This window comes from Macrobrachium nipponense, chromosome 8 (genome assembly GCF_015104395.2).
Source record: "Macrobrachium nipponense isolate FS-2020 chromosome 8, ASM1510439v2, whole genome shotgun sequence".
Taxonomy (NCBI): Eukaryota; Metazoa; Arthropoda; class Malacostraca; order Decapoda; family Palaemonidae; genus Macrobrachium; species Macrobrachium nipponense.
Window position 1 is genome coordinate 77,903,240 of NC_087203.1, and position 23,948 is coordinate 77,927,187.

Below are 23,948 nucleotides of genomic sequence, written 5' to 3' on the forward strand. Positions count from 1 at the left end.
ATAGTCTTCAACTTGGGTAAACATTAGCTTTCCAGATAGTATCTCACCTTTGTAAATACTGTATAAGTGCCATTTAATGTAAGTTGCAGTACAGAACACCGTAAATAACAATACATACTGTGATCTTTACGCTTATTGAAGCAAATATTATGTGGCTATGGTGTGAGTGTGAGGAAAGCTTGGAGAACAGTGGACAAGATAATCATGCAGCAGGCATAAGAGGTTTGGATCAGTGGAACATGAAATTTTTATTGTAATGTATCTCTGTATTTATAAGGTTGAAGCTTATTAATTATTGGGCTTCCTAGTATGACAGAATTGGATGTGCACCATATGCTTTCAAGAAAAAGAGAATTAAACATTAAAATGCCAAAATATTTTCCAGGTATGACTATTACAAATACAGCGAAGACGTCAGTCATCTCAAGAATGTTAGTCATGTGCATTTCAATGACAGCTTGTCATTTACTATGTGCCCCAATCTTCCAGTATTTCAAAGGTAAGAAATTACAAGTTATTATTTTAATTGAAACATGTTAATTCATAATTTGTTCATGAAACTTACCTGTCAGATATATATATAGCTGTATTTTCTGAAATCCGACAGAATTTTAAAAACTTCCGACACACGCAGTGGTCGGCCAGGTGGTTAGTACCCATTCCCGCCGCTGGGAGGCGGGTATCAGGAACCATTCCCATTTTCTATTCATAATTTTTCTGTCGCCGGTGCTGAAAACACCTGTTTTCAGTACCTCCGTCTTAGGATTTTGGAAACTTCATTGCCCTAAGTATCCTAATTGTTTTTTTATTTATTTACTTGGATTTGTGGCTAGGCATACGCTATCTTAAATTGATTTGAATTTGATTCATTTTTGCATAAGATATCTGAATCTAGTTAGGCTAGTTTCAGACGGGGTTGTCTGCAAAGATAGGGTGTGGCTACCGAAAGCTTCGGTAGATCCGCACTTGGTATGTACGAGGGGTATGGGTCTTGCTTCTTTGTTGAGATTTGTCATGAAAGGAGTGTGAGACTTTGTCTACTCCGCAAGGAAGACGTATGATTCGTATGTACACAATTAATCAGTAAACATGTCTAATTCCGTAAGGAAGACGTATGATTCGTATGTACGCAATTAATCAGTAACAAAAGTCAGGGTAGTGAACCTGCTAACCTTCCTGTAGACTTTATTTTGCCTAACCCTGTAGTATGGCCTACGGGCTATGTATTTGTCTACGAGAGGTGCTCGCTCTCCTTCATTGCTGTGAAGAGTGCTACTTCTGTAATTGTTACTCCTAACCCTGTAGTGTTGCCTTCGGGCCCTAAAACAGTGTCTGTAGAGGAATTGCCCTTTCTCTGATACTCTTTCGATTCGTAACTTAGAATCGAAAGTGCTTGCTTTAGAGAGCTAAAGTGAAGTGCAGTGATACCCCTTGTGTAGTGGAGGGTGCGTCAGATCGGCCTCGTTTCGCCTCTAGGCCGGGACCTCTGCTTGAATCCCCGGATCCGGGAGGGAGCATGTCGAAAGCTTAAGGAGGGTTACAAGGAACCCCCACCGATCTGGCGTGCCTTCGGCAGTATCTGATGAAACTCCCCAGACTGCCAAAGTGCGTGCGCGTGCACGAATCCTGAAGGATTGCTTCTCGTCCTCCGAAGCGTCCTCCCCGTGCAGGGGTTGGAGCTTTCGGAAGGACTCACGCCCTCTAAATAGAAGCTTTATAGAAGAGGACGCTTCACGTCCTCTCTCTCTCTCTCTCGTTATGCGTTTCAGTGAGAAGTAAGAAGGCGAACGTCGCCTGAACTCGTGTCCGTCTTTCCACCGAGAAATACGTAAAAGAAGTCATAGTAGCAGGAAGCTTTTGAGAGCGGACGTCCAAGCTTTTTTACTGTCAGAATAAGAAGTTCCCTCTCGACTTGGACGGGATGCTCGGCATGGACGCCAGGCGCACGCGGGTGCACGCCAAGCGCGCGCCAGTGGATGCCGACCGCGCGCCAGTGGACGCCGACCGCGCGCCAGTGGACGCCGACCGCGCGCCAGTGGACGCCGACCGCGCGCCAGTGGACGCCGACCGCGCTCCAGTGGACGCCGAGTGCGCGCCAGTGGACGCCGAGCGTGCACCAGCGCACACCAGTGTGTCGCCTGGCTGAACGTTTCTGTTGAACTCTTCAAGCTCTTGTTTCAGATTTGGGCCTAAAGAATTTTTACCTCTACCTTTGGTGATACCTTCTACCTCACCTGCAAAGAATGTGAAGTAGGCAGTGCTTCGGAGGAAGCTTAAAGTGAACAGACAACTTCTTCTTCGAAACCCAGCAAGACATCGGGTTTCGTGAATTCAAGAGGTCTCTGTCAATTAATATTGCTTTTCGCATAGGTGGATGGAGTTAAGGAAAGCTCAAGGAAGATCTCGTTTGCTTTACGCAGTTCAAGACTTTGTGATAAGGCAGTTACGGGTTATGAAAAAGCTCGACGTCCTACACGTCATGACGCTCGACTACTTTCGGTAGGATTCTTGCAAAAGCACTCATCAAGAGGACGCTCTTCAGGAAAGCGCAAGACAAGACTTCCTTTGCTATACTGCCAATAAACGATTGATACGGGAATCGAAAAAATAATATGCTCGACTTCCTGGATTAAGTTTTGTCAATTCAGTGATTTTCCCCCATTGACAATATACTATCGTTTTGTTAAGTAAGTGGGTATCCCCTCATTGACAAAATATCTCTTTGTCCCGTAAATGGGTTAGTTCTCATTGACAAACATCTCTAACTTTATATTGCGTAAGCGGATAAGCTCTTATTGACAAGATTCGGAAGAGCTCTCATTCATCATTCGCAGACTCGTACAAGAAATAGACTTGTAGACTACGTCAATGACCGCTTATGTCCAGTAACATAAGAAGCTTGAGCTGTCTGCTTTGATTCTCTAAGTTTTGTTCATGAAACTTGCCTGTCAGATATGTATGTAGCTGTATTTCCGAATTCAGCTATATATATGTCTGCCAGGTAAGTATGAACAAACTTTATTGTAATATAATATCATATTTTGCCTTGCGTTATTTTACTACTGGTTGGTTCGAGTCATATACGCTTGCTGTAGTTACTTCTTCGGATGGCAACCGAGAGCTCTATTGTCTATTATTTTAAGGACATTTAATCGTTACTCCCTGCAGCCTTCCAGGAGTTTCCGATTTATCTTTTACCGTTGTATGGTAGTGTTCTGACGACACAAACGCATCTATATATTTAGCGTTTTCTGTTTCGCTTAAATATACCAGCTTGAGAGTCTCTTTCTGCTCAAAAATAACGGACCTATTTCTTCGTAGAATAGGGTAGCTGGCAACTCAGACATAAAGTTAAGAGACGACGTTCTTAAGCTGCTGGCTCTGCTGCTGTGTCCTGTCCTCCAGTCCAACCGAGCCAGTACCAGCTCGTGCGCTGTCATGCGCGGTAGGTTACGTCTCTCTCTCCTGTGGGATTGACTGACTAACCGTATCTCTGTGCTGGCGGTTACGTCTCTCCTGCGGGATTGACTGACTAACTGTATCTCTGTCCTACAATCACGGACTTTAGCCTAAGATTGAGGGGATTTCTTACGTGAATGAATAAACGTTGCATTCGTTTTGCCTTACTATGTTCAACAGAGTTATCTCTTAATCCTTTCGGTGCTCGTTACCGCACGGTATAGAACTACGAGTCTACCGCAACATTGCACTTTTATATGCTCTCCTGCTTAGGCAAAGCGCAGCCTTATTAGGGAAGTAAGCATACTCGGGGATGGATGGGAATGATGCTTGCTGGGGACCATTTCCTTCCTGAAGTTTGTTTCCCCGAATAGACTGCAATTCAGACCTCCACAGTTTTTTCCTACCGGGAAACTGAAATATTATTCAAGATCTAGGAATGATTCTGAACATCTCTCAGTGCGTCTATCACCTCAGAAGGTGCCGGACATCTGGATAGGGTTTCAGATGTCCTGGATCTTAATCTGAAAGAAGTAAAAGCAATTCGGTCGTCCCTCCAGTCCTCGAAACGAGTTTTTGGAACCAGTGGTCCAGATCAACTCTGATATTCCACAGCTCTCTCATATCTTAAGAAGTATCTTCTCTCGGTCCCTGTTCGAGTTTACGAGAAAGAGCCTATTATAACAACAGGCGTAGAATGTAACGATCCTCTAGAGGTTCGTTACAGGATTCCTCTAGATGTTCGTTACAGGATTGCAAAGTCCGTACGAATCGTCTCGATCGACGGCAGCAACTATTGACGTCCGAGTGGAATCTTTCTTTAGAAGTATGTTGAGAATTGTGGAGACTTTAGGGACGCCCTTTCATTCTTCTCTTCGATATGTTGAGGACGAAGAGGCTTCTTCTTCTCTGCTCCCTTATTCTCGATCCGAGATCGGTACCATTAAACGCCATCCTATGATATTGAACGGGGATGGATGTTTAGTCTCTTTTCCCCTTTTTCAATCGCTTAGGAAATGTAATAAGAGGATTTATGACGTCACAGGGAGCGACAATGACGCTGATCGCCCCATGTTGGCCTTCAGGATCCTGGATTCACAGAGGTCACGTCCTTCCTAGTTCACTTTCCAAGGACCTTTTCCGAGAGAGTCGGTCTACTCTAACTCGAAAGGTACCTATAACCTCTCTGCTCTGAGTCTGACTACGTTCAGACTATCGAGTTGTTGACAGGAATAAGATTACCGTCTTCCATTTCCGTCTGAAGAATGGGATAAGCTGGCAGTCACAACTATTAAAGAATACGCAAATATGTTGTTGACGGCCTTTGGGCTCAGAGATTTGCTTCTGTCAAACAACAAAGCCCTTCACGATCTTTGAGTTCTGTGGAATCTCGAAACTCGCTCACCATCTACTTTTTGTCTCACCTGTTTTCTCGGAGTCAGACACTCGTGCGAGATCAGGCGACATATAGTAGCCCTGAGTTTCTTGTTGACGAAGTCGGTTGCGTTTATACACCCCCGATGATCGTGTAACATGAGACCAGGTTGGACTGTCAGGCATTTTTCCTTCGGGACTGAATCACCTTTTTGCTCCTCGCTCCTTTCTCCTGGCACCAGAAGCTCGAGTCAGGAGTTGCTCAGGAGTTGATTCGCTGACGACGTTGGGTTGCGTTGATACACCCCCCAAGGTTTGCGTAGATTGAATCGCCCAGGCAGTCCAGACACTCATCCTTCAGCGAAGAATAGTGCCTTATGGTCTTCAGGGTACAGCCTTGCTGTCCTTGATTCGTCTGACTGTTCAACTGGTCGGTCACCTGACTTTAGTACAGACGGACTGACTGTGCATGTCCAGATCGAAGCTTTCAATATGGAACTTAGACGTAGTCTGAAGTTCTTGATGTCAAAGCATTCGAACCTCTCCTACCTGTTAACTTCTTGCATGTGATCAGGAAGGCCTTCTTCTAACCACCCTAGATACGACAAAGAGGGTTAGTGAGATTTTAAGCCATCGTCACAAGTTTTGGCTTTAGAGAACACAGGCGGTGTGCTCTCTAAGCCTTCCGTTGTGGCCTAAGAATGGAAACCCGTTTTGTCCTCGGGCCAGGAGCTTGGAAGCAAGGATGGCACAAGTTAGTGGGCAGGAGCCAGAGAGAGTCCTGTGCCCTGTCGGGTCTCTCAAGTTTTATCTACATAAAACTCAAGAAAGTCGGTCATTCGGGCAATCTGCAGTGTTCCGAAAAAGACCAGACTTACCCATATTGAAGAACACCCTGGCTTTAGTGTTAAGGAGTTCTTTCAAAAATGCTCCTTCATTGTGTTTGCACAAAGATTTGAAATCTTTTTATCTGAATGCTCACGAGGTGAGGGCGCGGCCTCGGAAGCATTTCAACAGAGCATGGCACTCAGCAACATCCTGAGCCCCATGTTTTAGCAAAGCACTCGTGTTCACTTCACACTCCCTGCGAGATGTGAAGATGGCATATGAGATCTGCTGCTCGCTAGGGCCATACGTGTCTGCAGACACAACCTTGGGGGCAAGAAGTACCACTCATCCTATCCTGTAGAAAATGGTTAGGAAGAGCTCTTAATTTAGTTGTTGAGTCGCCGACAATGGCGACTTCTTAACTCTTAAGCCTTAGTTAACACACCTTAACTTTGGCTAGGTTGGTCAGGTGGTGATATATATATTTATATATATATTTATTTTACTTCTTAGCCCTCATGGTATGGTCAATATGGTCTAGTCACGTCGTGGTCTCGCCCCTGTTGACAGATCATCTGGAGTGCACCAGCTATATAGGTCTCTACCTCACTGGCAACTCTAGTAGCACAAGCAGACTTACGTGGCAGTAACCACGAAGCCAGCTATGCTAACAGGTGGAACCAAGATGTAAATCATCTGCATGCATTTGTTTCCCAAAATCCTTCTATTCTGTCCCTTCCCACCTCCAAAGGTGGGATTCAGCTATATATATATCTGACAGGTAAGTTTCATGAACAAAATGATATTGTTATGATACAATAAAGTTTGTTCATACTTTACCTGGCCAGATTATATATAATCAAGTACCCACCCACCTCCCCTCAGGGGACAGTGGAAATAAAAATTATGAATAGAAAATGGGAATGGTTCCTGATACCCGCCTCCCAGCGGCGGGAATGGGTACTAACCACCTGGCCGACCACTGCGTGTGTCGGAAGTTTTTAAAATTCTGTCGGATTTCAGAAAATACAGCTATATATATATCTGCCAGGTAAGTATGAACAAACTTTATTGTATCATAACAATATCATTTTTTTGTGTTTATAAACATTGATTTATATATAAGTTCTGGATTATGGATTATCATAGAAACTAGTAATCTCAACATGGAAAGAGAATAGGAATACAAAGTACAAATTCAGTACCTTATTATAACCAAACTGTTTACCAATGAAGACCTTAACCAGTAAATATAGTATGTACTATATTGGTAAGGGCTGTAGTCAGAATGTTTGTACCTTAAATTGTACTTGAAAGTTTAAAGCTTTGGGTTTTCGAACTAGTAATGAAAGGTTAGCCCAAGTTGCCACACTTGCAACAAAAAATGCAGGTGATGGAAACATTTGTGTCTTGGTGAAACCTGTCATTTGCTTGTACGTATTTATTTACTTTTGAGTTTGTTTTGTTACTGGATTTGTACTTTTAACTCATATTCTTTATATTTTAGTACTTTTGTTTCACTTCCCGTAGTCTTTGTATATGCAGAAAAAAGAAATAATGATAGATTGGTAATTCAGCAGTTAAAATAGGGATGTATCAGTAACTAATATTAGGGTTTTTTATTTTATATTAATTTTATGTAATTTATTTTTACTGGAATTACTCCATGCTATAGCTAACAGATTATAGTGTTTAAAGAAAATATATTGGTATACATTTGACATTCACCTACTTTGATTTGAACATGTGCTTTTTAGAAAAATTGAATGTAGGTATCTGCAGCATTCCTTGTCCAAACTATGTTTGGTGTGGTGTTCCTTGTCTATTATTGAAAATGCCTGCCAGAAAGCAGTTACAGTGGTACCTTGAGATATGAAATTAATCCATTCCGAGGCGGCCTTCGTATCATGAACTTTTTGTATCTTGAACCGCATTTTACATGTAAAATGGCTAATCCATTCCAAGCTGTAATGGTAATCGCTTCATAGCAAAGAATTACATGTTACGGGAAAGGAAAACGCATCTTTGAGAAGTTCTGCAGCACAGATGCTTTCACGCGTGTGTTGTAAGTGCCTGTTCTCATGATAGTTCTAGAATCGACAGGAGTGTTGTGGAACTTGACAGGTGCTGACGTGACGTGAGAAACGCCGCCATTTCTGATGCAATATTCCGTCGAGATTCTTCTAAATCATTCCCGTAATCTCGGGAGTCTGTGGCGTTCGCCGTAGGCCCTACCCCTAGAATGCCGTATAAATATGACGGACGAAGTAGGAGAAGGCAGATCATCAGTTAGTCACAGAGTAAGAGATCATCAGTAAGAGCCACAGATCAGATTATCAGTGAGAGATCAGCAGCAGAGATCATCAGAGTGAGATAAGAGAAGAAGGACGAAGGATCAAAAAGAGAAAGGTGCTCGAGAGTTGGTTGGATTCTGGTCAAGTCGTTGTCAGGAGTGGACGACAGAGATATTTCAACGTAGAGCAAACCTTCAGAGAAGAAACGTTCTGCTAGAGGTTTTGGGGAGTTCCTGCCCTTCAAGTAACAAGAGTAGACATTATTTTCTGCAATACAGAGGCAAGAAGGCATCTGCAATTAGAGTTCTCCTTTTGTGAAGCCATCGCTTCAAGTTGCAAAACTGGTCGGCAAGTACTTTCATTACCTCACTGTTCCCCCAGTTCATGCAGTGTAAGATTTTACCTTTTTTATGTAAATAGGAGACACCATTCTGCATTTATCTTTGTTAGTAAGCTTGTAAATAAACCTTTGTTGTGTTAGTGTTTCTTTCTATATTCATATCCCCAGTTTCAACTGTTGGTGTTGAATTCTTTTTGTTTATAATAATATCGAACATGAAGCGGACTTCTCTCTCAGTTCTCAACATTGTGGCGACCTTGGCCAGTAATATTCAGCTGTAACAGTTTGAAACAAGGAGAATATAGAAAGAACCAGAATGAGTGAGATGGTGAAAGAGTTTATTGAGTCAGGTAAGCTCATAGGTCTAGAGGGGAATGATCTCCGTGAGTATGTTGAGAAGAAAGAAAGAGAAAAGTATGAGAGAAATGAAAGAGCGGCTGAGAGAGAAGTATTGAAAATGCAGCAAGAGAAAAAGAGAGAAATGTTGGTAATGCAGCAGGAAGAAAGAGAGAAAGAGCATATGCATGAGCAGGAAGAAAGAGAGAAAGAACGTATGCATGAGATGGAAATTGCTCGGTTAAGGGAAAGTACTCGTAACAGTCGGACAGGCGACAACGAAAACAAAACTGATACGTTAGGTATGAGTGCAGTGCTGAAATTAGTACCAAAGCTTGATGAGGAAGATGTAACTAGTACATATTTCATGTGTTTTGAGAAGTTAATGGAAAGAGTAGGTTCTCCTAAAGAAATGTGGACTTTATATTTACAGTCAGTTTTCAGTGGTAGGGCGCTTACTGTGTATAGTTGCATGTCTAAGGAGGAAAGTGATAATTATGATATTGTAAAAGAAACTGTTCTTAGTGCGTACAGGTTAGTACCGGAGGCGTACCATAAGAAATTTGGAAGTTTGAGAAAGGATGAAAATATTACATATGTAGAATAAGGTAAGAAGTTAGAAAGGCTGTTTTTTTATTACAGGCAGCCCGCGGTTAACGGCGCAATCACTCAACGGCGAATCGGTTTTACAGCGGTCGTCAAAAATATTCATTAAAAAAATAAGGCATTTTAAAGGTATCTTTACGGCACAAATTTCAGTTAACAGCGCCGCTAGCGCCGTTGTCTAACGAGTTCATACATTTGTAGAAATGCCGTTCAGACCATAAAGGTTATGCAAATTATATTAACAAATTTTATGGAGAGTTATTACGTAGGTATTAGGATAAAATATATGCCTCTGACGCTGTTCTATGCCGAAAATATCGAGTTACATAAGTGCAAATTTAGCTATGGATGTGTCGATTCATAAATGTTCATGCTTTTGTTTAAAATGTGTATGAAAATGTATTACGTGAAAGGCATTTTTATTTCTGTACAGAAATATGATACAAAGGCAGCTTTTGAAACTGCCCTTCACGTTATCAAATACGATATTTTTTCATGTTCTTTCTTGTAAGCCGCCGTCTGCCGCTCTTCCGAAAATATCGATTTAAACAAAGTGCAATAGCGATCGATGTGTCGATTTTATAAATGTTTATGCTTTTATGTTTATAATGTAGTATGACATGTATTAACGAATAAGGATTTTTATATCTGTGCAGAAATATGATAAAAAGGCAGCTTTTGAAACTCCCTTCAAGTTTATCGACTACGATGTTTTTTTTCAAGTTCGTTCTTGTATGCCGCCGTCTGCCGCTCTTCCGAAAATATCGAGTTAAAAAGAGTGCAAATTTAGCGATCGATGTGTCGATTTTATAAATGTTTATGCTTTTATCTTTAAAATGTGTATGAAAATGTATTATGAATAGGGTATTTTTTATTTCTGTGCAGAAATATGATAAAAAGGCAGCTTTTGAAACTCCCCTTCAAGTTATCGACTACGATGTTTTTTTCAAGTTCGTTCTTGTATGCCGCCGTCTGCCGCTCTTCCGAAAATGTCGAGTTAAAAAGAGTGCAAATTTAGCGATCGATGTGTCGATTTTTCAAATGTTTATGCTTTTATGTTTAAAATGTCTATGAAAATATATTATGTAAAGGTATTTTAATTTTTGTACAGAAATAAGATACAAATTAAGGCAGCCTTTGTAACTACGCTCCATGTTGTCAGGGGATGGTTTTTCATGTTCGTTCTTGTCCGCCAGTTCCGAAAAAATGCATTGTGTTATTTGATTAATTATGCATCTTTTCCATAAATCCTTTAAAAAGTTATACATTATTTCACTGTATCCAAGAATATTGTATGTATTCTCATATTATTGTATTTTATAATACTACGGCAAACTTAAGCCCATATTCCGTGGAGCGGCCAATGTTGTGGTTTGAAATCAGCTGATGAATACGAGTTTGTTTCACCATAACGCAATTCTGAGCGAATGCTCTTTCTTCTAGTTAGCATAAACGAATATCTATATACTTGACTTATATGAGACAAAGTTATTTTTCCTTATACAGCGTGTTTTTAGGTGGAAATATTTATTGAATATGTCTCGTTGTGAATGTGAACTACTATTTTTTTTTTTAACAGATTACGTTGGCGGCATGTTTATTGCGTAAAAAATTACGTGATTCCGTTCGCAATAATCCTTTATATCATCGTAATACGAACTTTACGTTATTTATCTTATATCAGCGTGAAACCAACAGTAAAATGTGTTCTTTCAAGCACAGTAGTTTTGATTAAAATGATTTTATCCCAATTTTATCTACAGTTGTGTGTGATGGCAGACGTTTACTGCAGTTTTATCCTTGTTGCCGATGTACGATAATAGTCATTAGCAGCTTGAACAGTTTTCTCAGCTTCAGTTATAACTAGGTTTAAATTTAACGGTATATTTCCCGATTGATCTTTAATTTATATTGATCTCTGATCTATAGCGAATAAAGTTATTACATTAAGATATCTCAGTTCTATTCTATACATAACGCCATTTATAACAAATACGGCAATGTTGCACTGTAGTACAATGATCGAATACAAGCCAAACAGATGTTATCCAGTTCGGTTGTACTTAGAAAAAAAAAACAAAAAAAAAAAAGTTGTTTCTCGTTCGGTTGTTCATGGCTGTACACGTTCACGCAACGAGTATAACGTTAAAACCATACTTTCATCATTCTCTTTTGCTGTTATTGAACTTATGTAACTAGAAGATGGATAAAGTTAGGCCATTGTAATTTGATCTCTCATAAAATCGGACTATCGTAAGACTAATGATCGTAACCTGAGCACTACAGCTACCTGTACACTGTATAAACTTTATTATATCTTTACATACTCTAGACACCCACATGTACTGTACAGTAAATTCTATAGTACTATAATGCATAAATATAATTTTACTTATTGCGCCGTTGTGGGATTACGGCGCCTTTGACTGGTCTAGAGTTTCGAAAGAAGGTGTGCGGCCGCCGTAGGCTTTAAAATCGCTCAGCGTCGAAAATCGCTTGGCGTCGGTGGCCAGGAACGGAACCCCTGCCGCTAACCGAGGGCCGCCTGTATTTAACTTCTGCTAAAGTTGAGGATTTTCATAGTTCGAAGAACTTAGTGTTGTTAGAAAACTTCAAAGATAACATATCCCCTGAGATTAAGCTTTATATAGAAGATAGGCGAGAAGTATCTTTTGCAGGAGCAACTAAGTTAGCTGACGAATATAGTCTAACTCATACTTTGAGTGTTGGTAAGAAACAAAATGATCCTTTGTCTGGTAGAGTACAAAGCAGTAAAGGTTTCAGTTCTAGTAATAGCAATGCGAGTAAAAGTGACTATTCCTGTTATACATGCGGAAAACCAGGTCATGCGTCTAAGGTTTGTAAGAGTAAAATGGGATCTAGACGCTTAGAATTAACTTGTTTCCGATGTAATGGGAAAGGGCATTTAGTGAGGAATTGTGCAGTAGAAAGGAAGGACGGTAAGAAATCAGTATCGCTAGTTAACCTTTCATCAAGTAGGAATGATGTGATGAGAGAAACTAGAAAATTTTTGGTGAATTTCTGTCAGAAGGCGTAGTTTCCTCTCTTGGAGGAGTAGGTTCGAGAGAAGTGGTCTTGCTTCGAGACACAGGAGCTGCTGTCTCACTGATTAGGAGAGAGAGTGTGCCAAACAGGGCAGAAATCAATTTGGAAGAAAAAGTTATGTTAGGTGGATTTCCTAACACTTGTGTTCTTTGTCCTTTGTTGAAGTTGAATTTAGAAAGTCAGGTAGTGTCAGGAGAAGTGAAACTAGCTGTTGTTGATAGTTTGCCCGTTGATGGAGTTGACATTATTGTCAGTAATGACTTAGCTTTATCCAAGAATGTGAATCCTGTTGTGAGTGAGATTCCAGTGCCTGAAATGGCAGTAAATAGGTCGGTTTTAGATACAGATGTTAACTACAGTCATAATTTGTTCGTGGATTCGAACGAGAGTGAGTTCATGGATTCGAACGAGAGTGAGTTTATGGATTCGAACGAGTGTGATGGAGGTGGCGAGGTTGATCTTGGCATGAGTGTGGCTGAGAAACCTAACTCTATCGTTGACAGTGATAGCCAACGGGAAGGTGTAGCTGTCGAGAGTAACGTAGTAAATGTAACGGTATCTAGTACTAGTTACGGTGATGAATTAGGCTCTAACATTTTGGATAAGGATGAGCTAATCAAGGTGCAGAGAGAGGATGAGACACTAACCCGAATTTTTTAATGTGAGCTGGATGATGATTTCGATGATGTGTGTAAGGAAACTTTTTGTTTAAAGGACGAAGTTTTGGGTCGTTATGTTCATCCTAAGTCAGGTAGTAAAGGGGAAATCACCGAACAATTAGTAGTTCCTAGGAAGCTTCGTGACCTAGTTTTGAAGTTAGCACATGATGAACAAGGACATTTAGGAGTAAATGAAACTTTCAGGTCTATTAGCCCTTAAACGCCGAAGCGGTATTTTAAAAATTGTCTCACGTATGCCGGCGGCGTTCGCCAGTGAGCGCCGAAGCGGAAAATTTTTTATTTTTTTTTAAATCACAGCACGCTTAGTTTTCAAGATTAAGAGTTCATTTTTGGCTACTTTTTTGTCATTGCCCGAAGTTTAGTGTGCAACCATCAGAAAGGAAAAAAAATATCATTATCATATATAAATATTGGGATATATGACAGCTCGAAAAAAATTTCATATATAATTGTATACAAATCGCGCTGTGAGCAAAACGGTTGAAGCTAACGAGTTAATATTTTTTTTTGTATTGTACACTAAATTGCGATCATTTTGGTATATAACACATTGTAAAACGATCAAGGCAACACAGAGAAAATATTATCATAAAATGATGCATGAATTCGTAACATGGGGACGTAAAAAAAAACCGTTTTCAAAAATTCACCGTAAATCGAAATATTGTGCTAGAGACTTCCCATTTGTAGCAAAATGAAGATAATTGATTGAATATTACTAGACTGTAGGTTTTGTAGCTTACAATTGTAGTTTTCGACCATTTCGGTCACGTTAAAGTTGACCGAAGGACGCATTTTTCTATTGTTATGTGAAAATATTTCAAAACTTATAAAAGCTACAACCATGGGTTGTTAATTGTTGTATTCTACATGAAATTGCGCAGATTTTCATATATAAAACTTTATGTAACGGCTAATTTAAAATGGTGCAAACATTACGACAATCGGACGAAAAAATTTCTGATTTTTTCGGAAGAGTTACTGCGCGGACATAAGGAAAAAGTTTATTTCATAAATTCACCATAAATCGAAATATTTTGCTAGAGACTTCCAATTTATTGCAAAATAAAGGTAAGTGATTGATTATTACTAGAATATAAGAGTTTTAGCTTACAATTGCGTTTTTTTTACCATTTCGGTCAAGTCAAAGTTGACCGAAGGTTGAAATTTTGGCACTTATCATTATTTATATGAAAATATTTCAAAACTGATTAAAGCTTCAACCATGGGTTGTTTATTTTGTTGCATTCTACATGAAATTGCACACATTTCCATATATAAAACTTTATGTAACGGCTAATTTAAAATGGTGCAAACATTACGACAATCGGATGAAAAAATTTCTGATTTTTTCGGAAGAGTTACCGCGTGGACGTAAGGAAAAAGTTTTTTCATAAATTCACCATAAATCGAAATATTGTGCTAGAGACTTCCAATTTGTTGCAAAATAAAGGCAAATGAATGAATATTACTAGAATGTAAGAGTTTTAGCTTACAATTAGTTTTTTTACCATTTCGGTCGAGTCAAAGTTGACGGAAGGTTGATATTTTGGCACATCATTATTTATATGAAAATATTTCAAAACCGATAAAAGCTACAACCATGGGTTGCTATTAGTTGTATTCTACATGAAATTGCACACATTTCCATATATAAAACTTTATGTAACGGCTAATTTAAAATGGTGCAAACATTATGACAATCGGACGTAAGGAAAAGGTTTTTTTCATAAATTCACCATAAATCAAGATATTGTGCTAGAGACTTCCAATTTGTTGCAAAATGAAGGTAAATGATTGAATATTACTAGAATATATGAGTTTTAGCTTACAATTGCGTTTTTCGACCATTTCGGTAGAGTCAAAGTTGACCGAAGGTTGAAATTTTGGCACTTATTATTTATATGAAAATATTTCAAAACTGATAAAAGCTACAACCATGAGTTGTTTATTGTTGTATTCTACATGAAATTGCACACATTTTCATATATAATACTCCATGTAACGGCTAATATAAAATGGTGCAAAAATTATGTCAAAGTGACGAATTAATTTCTGAGATGTGTCGCTGATACTTTTTAGTGCGAGAAGAAAGAAATTCGCGCTTGCGCGCCTGGGTAATGATTGTAAACAAAACAACGCCTTGATCCGTGAGCTCCCAGCATTCCCCAAGGCGCGTGATTCAAAAGTTTTCGCCTAGTAGGCCTATAACTATTTTTCCGCGAATTTAGAAAAAAAACTTTTTAATATCGACTTACCATACATCCAATCGGCACCCAACAGACAATTTATATCGACGTTTAATACGTCCAATCGGCATTAAAGGGTTGGTAGGGCGTACTTTTGGCCTAAAATGAGAAGTGACATGAAGAGGTATGTTTTAAGCTGTCATGAATATCAAATTGCTGGGAAACCGATTCAAGTAATTCCCAGAGTTCCGTTGTGTAATATTCCTTCAGTAGGCGAATCATTTGAGAATGTATTTATCAATATGGTCGGACCTTTGTCTAGAAGTAAGGGTAGAGTAGATTACATAACTAATCTTGAGTATTATAAAAACAATTTAAGAGATGGTTGGCAACTAGCGAAGGAGAACGGGAGTCAAGGGGTGACTAAACGGAAACATCATCTTAAAGCGAAAGAGACAAATTTCCATGTTAAGAGATAAAGTTTTAGTACTAGTGCAGAAGGAAGGTTCCGCTTTATCTTATAGGTTTGAAGGTCCTTTTTCAGTGTTAGAGGAGAGGGGAAATATACATTATGGAATTAATATGGGTAAGAGTAGAGCAAAGTCAATGAATGTAAATTTGCTTCAGAATTATAAAGAACGCCCCGTACCATGGCCACCGCCAGTGTTCTATGTGACAGTGTTACTGAGAGAAATTAGTTTTGAGAAAACACAAGAGGTGTTTTACCATGTCAAAGTTTTAATCAGAGTTCAGAAAACGGAAAAAGTAAGAGAAAAGGATAATGTGATAGCTAATAGCCTCTCTAGAGATTTCTCGGAATGAGTAGCCTAGTGACCGTTTTCTGTTTTCGCACAAGTGAGTGTGTGAGTGGAGAAGCGTGCGTGTTTGATTGGATGAAAGCTTTATGCAGAATTGTTCCCCTGCTGTTTAATTCTTGTTTATCTTTAGAAAAAAAAAAATCAGTTGATTTCATTTTTTTTCTCTTTGGGGGACGTGTAATGGTAATTGCTTCATAGCAAAGAATTTCATGTTAAAGGAAAGGAAAACGCATCTTTGAGAAGTTCTGCAGCACGGATGTTTTCGTGCGTGTGTTGGAAGCATCTGTTCTCATTATAGTTCTAGAATCGGCAGGAGTTTTGTGGAACTTGACAGGTGCCGATGTTACGTGAGAAACGCCGCGATTTCTGATGCAATATTCCGTCAAGATTCTTCTAAATCATTCCTGTAATCTCTGGAGTCTGTGACGTTCGCCGTAGGCCCTGCCCCCAGAATGCCGTATAAATATGACGGACGAAGTAGGAGAAGGCAGATCATCAGTTAGTCACAGAGTAAGAGATCATCAGTAAGAGCCACAGATCAGATTATCAGTGAGAGATCAGCAGCAGAGATCATCAGAGTGAGATTAGAGAAGAAGGACAAAGGATCAGAGAGAAAAAGGTGCTCGAGAGTTGGTTGAATTCTGGTCAAGTCGTCATCAGAAGTGGACAACCAAGATATTTCGATGTACAGCAAACCTTCAGAGAAGAAACGTTTTGCTAGAGGTTTTGGGGAGTTCCTGCCCTTCAAGTATCAAGAGTAGACATTATCTTCTGCAATACAGAGGCAAGAAGGCATCTACAATTAGAGTTCTCCTTTTGTGAAGCCATCGCTTCAAGTTGCAAAACTGGTCAGCAAGTACTTTCATTACCTCACTGTTCCCCCAGTTCATGCAGTGTAAGATTTTACCTTTTTTATGTAAATAGGAGACACCATTCTGCATTTATCTTTGTTAGTAAGCTTGTAAATAAACCTTTGTTGTGTTAGTGTTTCTTTCTATATTCATATCCCCAGTTTCAACTGTTGGTGTTGAATTCTTTTTGTTTATAATAATATCGAACCTGAAGCAGACCTCTCTCTCGGTTCGTAACACAAGCCCTCCAAAAACACCCCAGTAAATTTCATAATAAAGCTAAATTGACTTATAAACAATGAAATACTACAACAATTTGGACCATTCAATACCTAACTTAATACGTACTGCTAATATACCTGTAAATAAGTGTATTAGTGTATATGGTATACAAAAAATACTGTACGTACATACGTACGTATGTAGTAAAATGTGGAAGCTTACCTTTTGAGTGAGGCTATCTCCGAAAGTGGTGACAGAGGAGGAGGACAAACGGCAGAAACGTACGTACACTTAACTTTACGAAACATAAAAACATGTAAGGAAAACATAAACTAAACTTTACGAAACACATTAACAAAACTGTAACACTTAACTTTACAAAAAACTTAAAATAAAACAAAAAAATTTTTGTCTTGTTTTGATTTTTAAATTTTTTTTTTTTTACTTTTTTATACTTTACGTTTTTTTTAATACAAAATTTCAACTTCACCACTTTCATCCTCTTTAAAAAAAAATAACTATCCAAGGAAGATTGCTTTTGCCTACTTTTGACAATGTTCCTGAAATGACTCAGGCAAATGTCATTGAAATGTGCAAGCATACAACCTGTGTAAGCCTTTTCAAGGTGTCTCTTTTTTACGAATGATTGCACCTTATGAAAAGCAGCTAGAGCATCCGTAATTTCTGCCTTTGTCATAGAGTCATCGTCCTCCTCCTCGCCGCTGCTAGAGAACTCCTCTTGAACGACGTTATGTTGCATGGCCTCCAACTCGTAAGCTCCTCTTGGTGCTCCTCGAGAAGGTCATTGATGTCGTCCTCATCGATGACCAGCCCCATGGACTTACCGAGTGCAACGATCTCATCAAGATCTGGTTGCGAAACAGTTTCAGGATCGTCAACTGTTCCTGAATCTGCAGCACCAGCTTCGCCCACGTCAAATCCCTTGAATATTCGGGCGGATACAGCATCAGGCCAGAGTTTCCTCCACAAGAAATTCAAGGTTCGCCTTGAAACCTCCTGCCAAGCTTGGTTGATGAATCGGATGCATATTACGATATCAAAATGCCCCTTCCAAAGTTCACACAAGGTGAGGTTTGTGGTATTGGTGATGTCGAAACATCTCTTGGAAAGATGTATCGTATACAGCTTCTTGAAGTTTGATATCACTTGCTGGTCCAAGGGCTGGAGGAGAGGGGTGGTGTTAGGCGGAAGATAAAGAACCTTGATGAAGGAATACTCCGCTAGGATATCTTCCTCAAAGCCAGGAGGGTGAGCAGGGGCATTGTCCAACACCAGCAGACATTTCAGAGGGAGGCGGTTATCTTCCAAGAATTTCTTCACTGTCGGGCCGAAACACAGATAAACAAAAGCCTCGTTACCCAGGCTTTCGCATTAGCCCTCCACATCACTGGAAACTTCTCCTTAAGCATTTTGTGGGCCTTGAAGGCTCGAGATGTCTCGGAATGATAGACAAGTAGGGGCTTCACCTTGCAATCCCACTGGCGTTGGAACAAAGTGCGAGCGTAAGCCTGTCTTTCATAGGCTTATGCCCGGGTAGCTTTTTCTCTTCCTGCATGATGTACATCCGACAAGGCATTTTTTTCCAAAAAAGGCCAGTCTCATCACAGTTGAAGACTTGCTGAGAACTGTAGCCTTCCTTGATCATCATCTCGTCGAACATCTTTTTAAAGGCTTCGGCGGCTTTTCGTGTCCGAGCTGGCCGCCTCCCCATGCCGCACCACTGAATGGATGCCAGTCCGTTTACGGAATTTCTCGAACCACCCATGCGAAGCCTTGAAGTCTGGGGATGGCGTTGATGTCCCTTCTCCTCCGTTGTTTTCGGTCTGGGCAATCAAATCGCCGAAAATAGCGCTGGTCTTGTGGCAGATTGCCGTCTCTGTTATCGTATCGCCAGCGATTTCTTTGTCTTTTATCCAGACAAGAAGAAGCCTTTCCATTTCATCGTGCACGTGGGTCCTCTTGCTGGACAAAATAGTCACGACCTTGGAAGGTGTAGTAGCTATGATGACATCCTTCTGCTTAAGGATGGTGCCTATTGTCGATGGAGCTGGAAAACCAAAAACCAAAAAATTAAAGAAATAGCTACCACCATCTTTCCTTAGAAGTATTCATCAATGAGTAGGCAAAGGGAAGTAATACTCTGTCGGCTTAGAATAGGCCATACAAAAATGACACATGGTTTTCTGATGAGTGGGGATCATCAGCCTTATTGTGACGACTGCTTGATGCCATTGACAGTCAGACACCTGATAGTTGAGTGCCCCAGTCCTTCAGATGAGAGAGAGAGGTACTTTCCTCCACGTTACAGGGGAACTGAAGATGGTTTTTCCCTTACCAAGATTTTAGGGACAGATTTTATTGAAAACGCCCTATTTAATTTTATTAATGCCATTGGTATTTTAAATAAAATTTAATTTTTACTATTAATTTTGTAAGTTTATAGGTTTTACGATTATTAATTTTTTTTTATCATGGGGATTTTCCTTTGTTAAATATGCTTTATATTTTCCATTCTAGTGGCGTCAATAACCATTAGCAGTTGTGATGCCAGATAATCTTTAATAAATCAATCAATCAATCTCCATCTTCGTCTCCAAAGAGAGCATCCTCTTCTTTTCGTGAAAATAAACTTTTTTGGGACCTATGACTACGTATATACTGTACGTAATTATGTTATGTAGTACGTATACATATGTAGTAAAGTTCTCACACAACACGATAAAGTATACTTCAACGAAATCACTAACGAATTTGCGTTAATAAACTAAATCATTTGAATAAATGAATACTGTGTGCTTTTGATACCGATGATGCCGTGCAGTGGCCGAAGAAGCACGACGCTACGTAGATGCATCATGGCAGGGATGCTGACCAATAGGAGAGAAGGATCTCATGGCGGTGACTAGCATCAGGAACCAATGGGAGAGTAGGAGGAGGATGGTGGCGAGTCTACTCAGTTGGCGGCGCACGAGTTTCAAAATTGTTATCGGTGGTCCGGGCAAATCTCGAACTTTACAGCGATAACCTTTCGTATCTTGAACAATTTTCTTATGTAGAGCTGCAAAAATATTCGTATTTGCTTTCGTATCTCGAGTTTTTCGTAAGTTGAGCCTTTCTTATCTCGAGGTACCACTGTAAATGGTAAGCAATCACAGAACAGGCTAACTTTTAATTGAAAATTTAAGCTATAAAGAAGTGCAAACTTGTAAACCAAGTTGTGCAAGATAAAAACTTTGTTAAATAAAAGAAATGAAAAACTACAATAATCCATATGCTGTGCTAACTGAAGCCATGATGCCTCGGTTCCAATTGTCATAGCATAACAAGTACAAAACATCTTAGTAAGGTAGATCAAAGTGATGCAACTTATTTCTGTTTTAAATTTTTCAAAATTCTGCTAGTAAAAATAAAGGTGTATATGCAAGGTTGGAACATCAACACCAGGAAATATGGTAGCAATTCTAGGAAGCATTGATAGATCTATTTTCTAGGTATTTTAGGTTTTTAATCCACAAGGACCACTACCTTTGCAATATTGAATAAATTGAAGCTTGAGGATAGTATGTTTTGATCAGTAGTTTTATTTGGAAATTTAATATATTCGTCATATTGATTTTTGCAGTGATCCTGTTCTGAACAGATGTGTTCCTGTTAGGGGTGTAGGCCTTACTGGCCTAATATATGACCTCTATGGCTATCTAAATTCACTCGACATTTTAGAGCAGGTGCTTGCAGACCTCTATGCTTCATGGCACTTGATCCTGATGTTTATTTTCATAACTCTTGGTAAGTGAAGCTTTTCTTGCAGCAGATTTTTTTATTGGAATCATGAAGTTCAAAATTGTTTTGAAAGAATACTGCTGAGTTTTGACATTTCTAAAATCCTTATCGGGTTCAGTAATTTTGCAATTGTTTCTTATTCAAATCAGTGATATTTAAGCTTTAGAAAATATGTAATTTTTTCTGTATAGTGTATGTTGTTCATCTGTATAGGTGGCCCGCGGTTAGTGGTGCAATCACTCCGTGTCAAATCAGTTTTAGGTCAGTCATCATAAATATTCATTAAAAAATAAGGTTTGTTACGACACGTAATACAAACCCTCGGTCCTTTAACATAAGGAATGTACTTACGGCGTAGCTGGAATTACGGCCGTTGAATCTTGAACAAGGTGGTTATGCAGTAACTACCATGGGGCAGGCTAGGCCCGGATATAAATACTCCACTTTGCTTTCGGCCGTCTTCCGATGAAGACGTGTCTGTGAGCTCTGGCTGACTGGTCGTCGATCTTTTTTCCTGGTGGGATCCTTTTGGTTTATTTTTTGTATTTCAAACATCTAACTCACCTGGTAATTATATATATAGCTATACGTCCCTGACGTCACGGCAGAATTTCAAAACTTGCGGCAATCGCTGATTGGGTAGTCAGGTGCACCACCTGTGCGCCCTCTACCCAGGTACGTGGAACCATTCCAACTATTCCGCAGATCTTCCCTACCGCCGCATCGGTGACATCGTTGGAATTTCGCTCATTTGGCCCGTGTTTTTTCGCAGTTATTTGGTGAAGTACACTTTGGCTTTGGCTTTCGCTTGTTTTTGGGTTTGATTTAGATATTATTGGTTTGACTCTTGCTTGTTTTTTATCTCTCTTTTGGATTTTCCAACATGCCTGACTCAGCTTCGAGTGTAAGAATGTGTGTGAGAGGATGTAAGACTCAGCTTGCTAAAGCCTCGATAGATCCTCATTCAATTTGTATGAGATGTAGAGTCAAGAGTTGTGAGTTGGATGATAGAAGGAAGAATGAGTGCATTTACCTGAAAATTAGTGGATGGAATATTATCGCTATGTGCAAAAGCTGGAAAAGGATAGGATCAGGAGAGCGAAAAGTAGTATGTCTCGCTCTTTTAGAGATAGTCAGGGAATTGACAGTTCTCTTTCCCTTCCTAGTGAACCTATTGATCCTTCTTCCGTAATGGTAGTTCCAAATCCCCCTACTGATACAGGTAATAGTCCAACTTTAAAGGACATCATGGCGGCCATTCAAGCCCTTAGTGGAAAGGGTAGAATCCCTCACAGAAACACGGAGAAATTATGGTCGAATGTGAGAGATTTTAAAAACACAAGTGACAGTGCTAAAATCAGTGCAAGTGCAGTGGAGGGTGTGGCCGCTCGGATCTGTCGTGCTCCTAGCCCTAGACCTCTTCCAAGCTCACCAACCCCTGTGAGAAGGAAAGTCGACAGGCGAAGGGAGGCGAGAGGTTTTAGCTCCCGAGCGGTCGTCCTCTCGAGCGTACCTGTTGACGATCCCCAGGACGCTCACCCTCGCCATTGGAAAGGCGAGGTAAAAGTGTTATCTTCGTCGTCGGACGACGCAGTTCCCAGACGGGGCTGGCGTCTTACTTCGAAATCAAGACCCCTCAAAAGATGATATCCATTAGAGCAGCATCAGAAGACGACGCCTCAAGCCCCAGGATGTAGCCATTGGAGCAGCCCAGAGCGCTTCCCATCCAGCTCTGAATTTTGCTCTCCTACCAAACTCAGACGCAAGTTGTCGCACAGGCGGCCGTCGTCTTCGGTACGAGACAAAGAAATGTCGGACGATTGGATACCTTCGGTGCATGCTCCCGCTCCTCCTTCGGATTGGCACTCGTCACCGGGACGTTCGTCTCAACCCGTACATGACGAAGAGAGAGAAGTAAATGATGTTGCGACTTCCCCAGTCTGTCCCCAGCAGCAAGAAGCTCCGCAAATTGTTTTACTGCAAGATATGCAGCAGAAAATCTCCTCCTTGATGCAGGTCTATCAACCTGCAGCGAAAAAAGACGTACGTAATCGTCTAGCTCAGGACGTTCCAGGCGCTCTGAGTCGTCCTGAGGATGCGTTTGACGTTGTCGCACAGGCGGCGAGCGTTCAGCAAGCGACCTCAAGGTTCGGCAGAACAGCAAACGTCAAAAGCTTGGACGCCAGGACGTCAGAGTAGCTGGACACCAGGACGTCATGCCTCAAAAGGCTGGACGCCAGGACGTCGAGCGTCAACAGGACGGCAGGCGTAAAGAAATTGGAATCCTGGATGCCGAGCGTCAAGTTTCTGGACGCCAGGCGTCAAGAGGCTGGACGCCAGGTCGCCAGGCGTCAAGAAATTGGACGCCAGGACGCCGAGCATCAAGATTCTGGACGTCAGGACGCCAGGCGTCAAGAACGTGGGCGCCAGGACGCTGAGCGTCAAGAGTTTGAATGTCAGGACGCCAAGCGTCGAGGTTCGACGCCAGGAAGCCGAGCGTCAAGATTGTCGACGAAGAAATATGACGTCGCTACTTCCGTTATGGGACGATCGGAAGAAGGGAATGATGACTTTCCCCCTTCTCCTTTTGATCCGATAGAAGACATTTCCGACGAAGAGGATAGGAAAGAACAGCACCCTTCGTCGGACTTAAAGAGGCTCATGAGGTATTTACGGAACTGTTTCCGGAAAACTATTTCCGGCTGCCCCTCCATCGTTCCCCGCCTTCAGAATTTACTCTAGGGAAGGCTTCAAAGAAGACCAATTTTACGAAGATGATTTTGTCACGCTCGTCCAAGAGAGCGTTGAAAATAATGAGGGATTGGATGGAGACTAAGAGGGACCAAGGAAAGACTGTACTATTCTCGTTTCCTCCGGCCAGATTAACGTCTAGATCAAGTATCTGGTATGAGACTGGAGAAGCTCTCGGCCTGGGAGTTCCCAGCCAACGGCCATACCACGTTGAAAGCACCGGTTCTCGTCCGATCAGCGAAGTTAAGCAACGTTGGGTCTGGTCAGTACTTGGATGGGTGACCGCCTGGGAATACCAGATGCTGTTGGCGTATGAATTTCTCTTCCCAGGGG

At 40.7% G+C, this 23,948-nt stretch overlaps 1 protein-coding gene and 1 non-coding gene across 6 annotated transcripts in view; both read left to right on the top strand.

The window, feature by feature from the left end:
- LOC135222868 (choline transporter-like 1) overlaps nucleotides 1-23,948 on the top strand; it is a 534,082-nt gene that overhangs the window by 196,483 nt on the left and 313,651 nt on the right. For all 5 annotated transcript variants that reach the window (XM_064261214.1, XM_064261216.1, XM_064261218.1 and 2 more), the window contains exons 5-6: nucleotides 386-499; nucleotides 20,707-20,870. In XM_064261214.1, the coding sequence (XP_064117284.1) occupies nucleotides 386-499; nucleotides 20,707-20,870 (278 nt within the window). The remainder of the gene's footprint in view (nucleotides 1-385; nucleotides 500-20,706; nucleotides 20,871-23,948) is intronic.
- LOC135223358 (5S ribosomal RNA) lies at nucleotides 23,808-23,926 on the top strand. The gene has a single exon (XR_010316482.1). It is a non-coding gene; the product is annotated as a 5S ribosomal RNA (ribosomal RNA).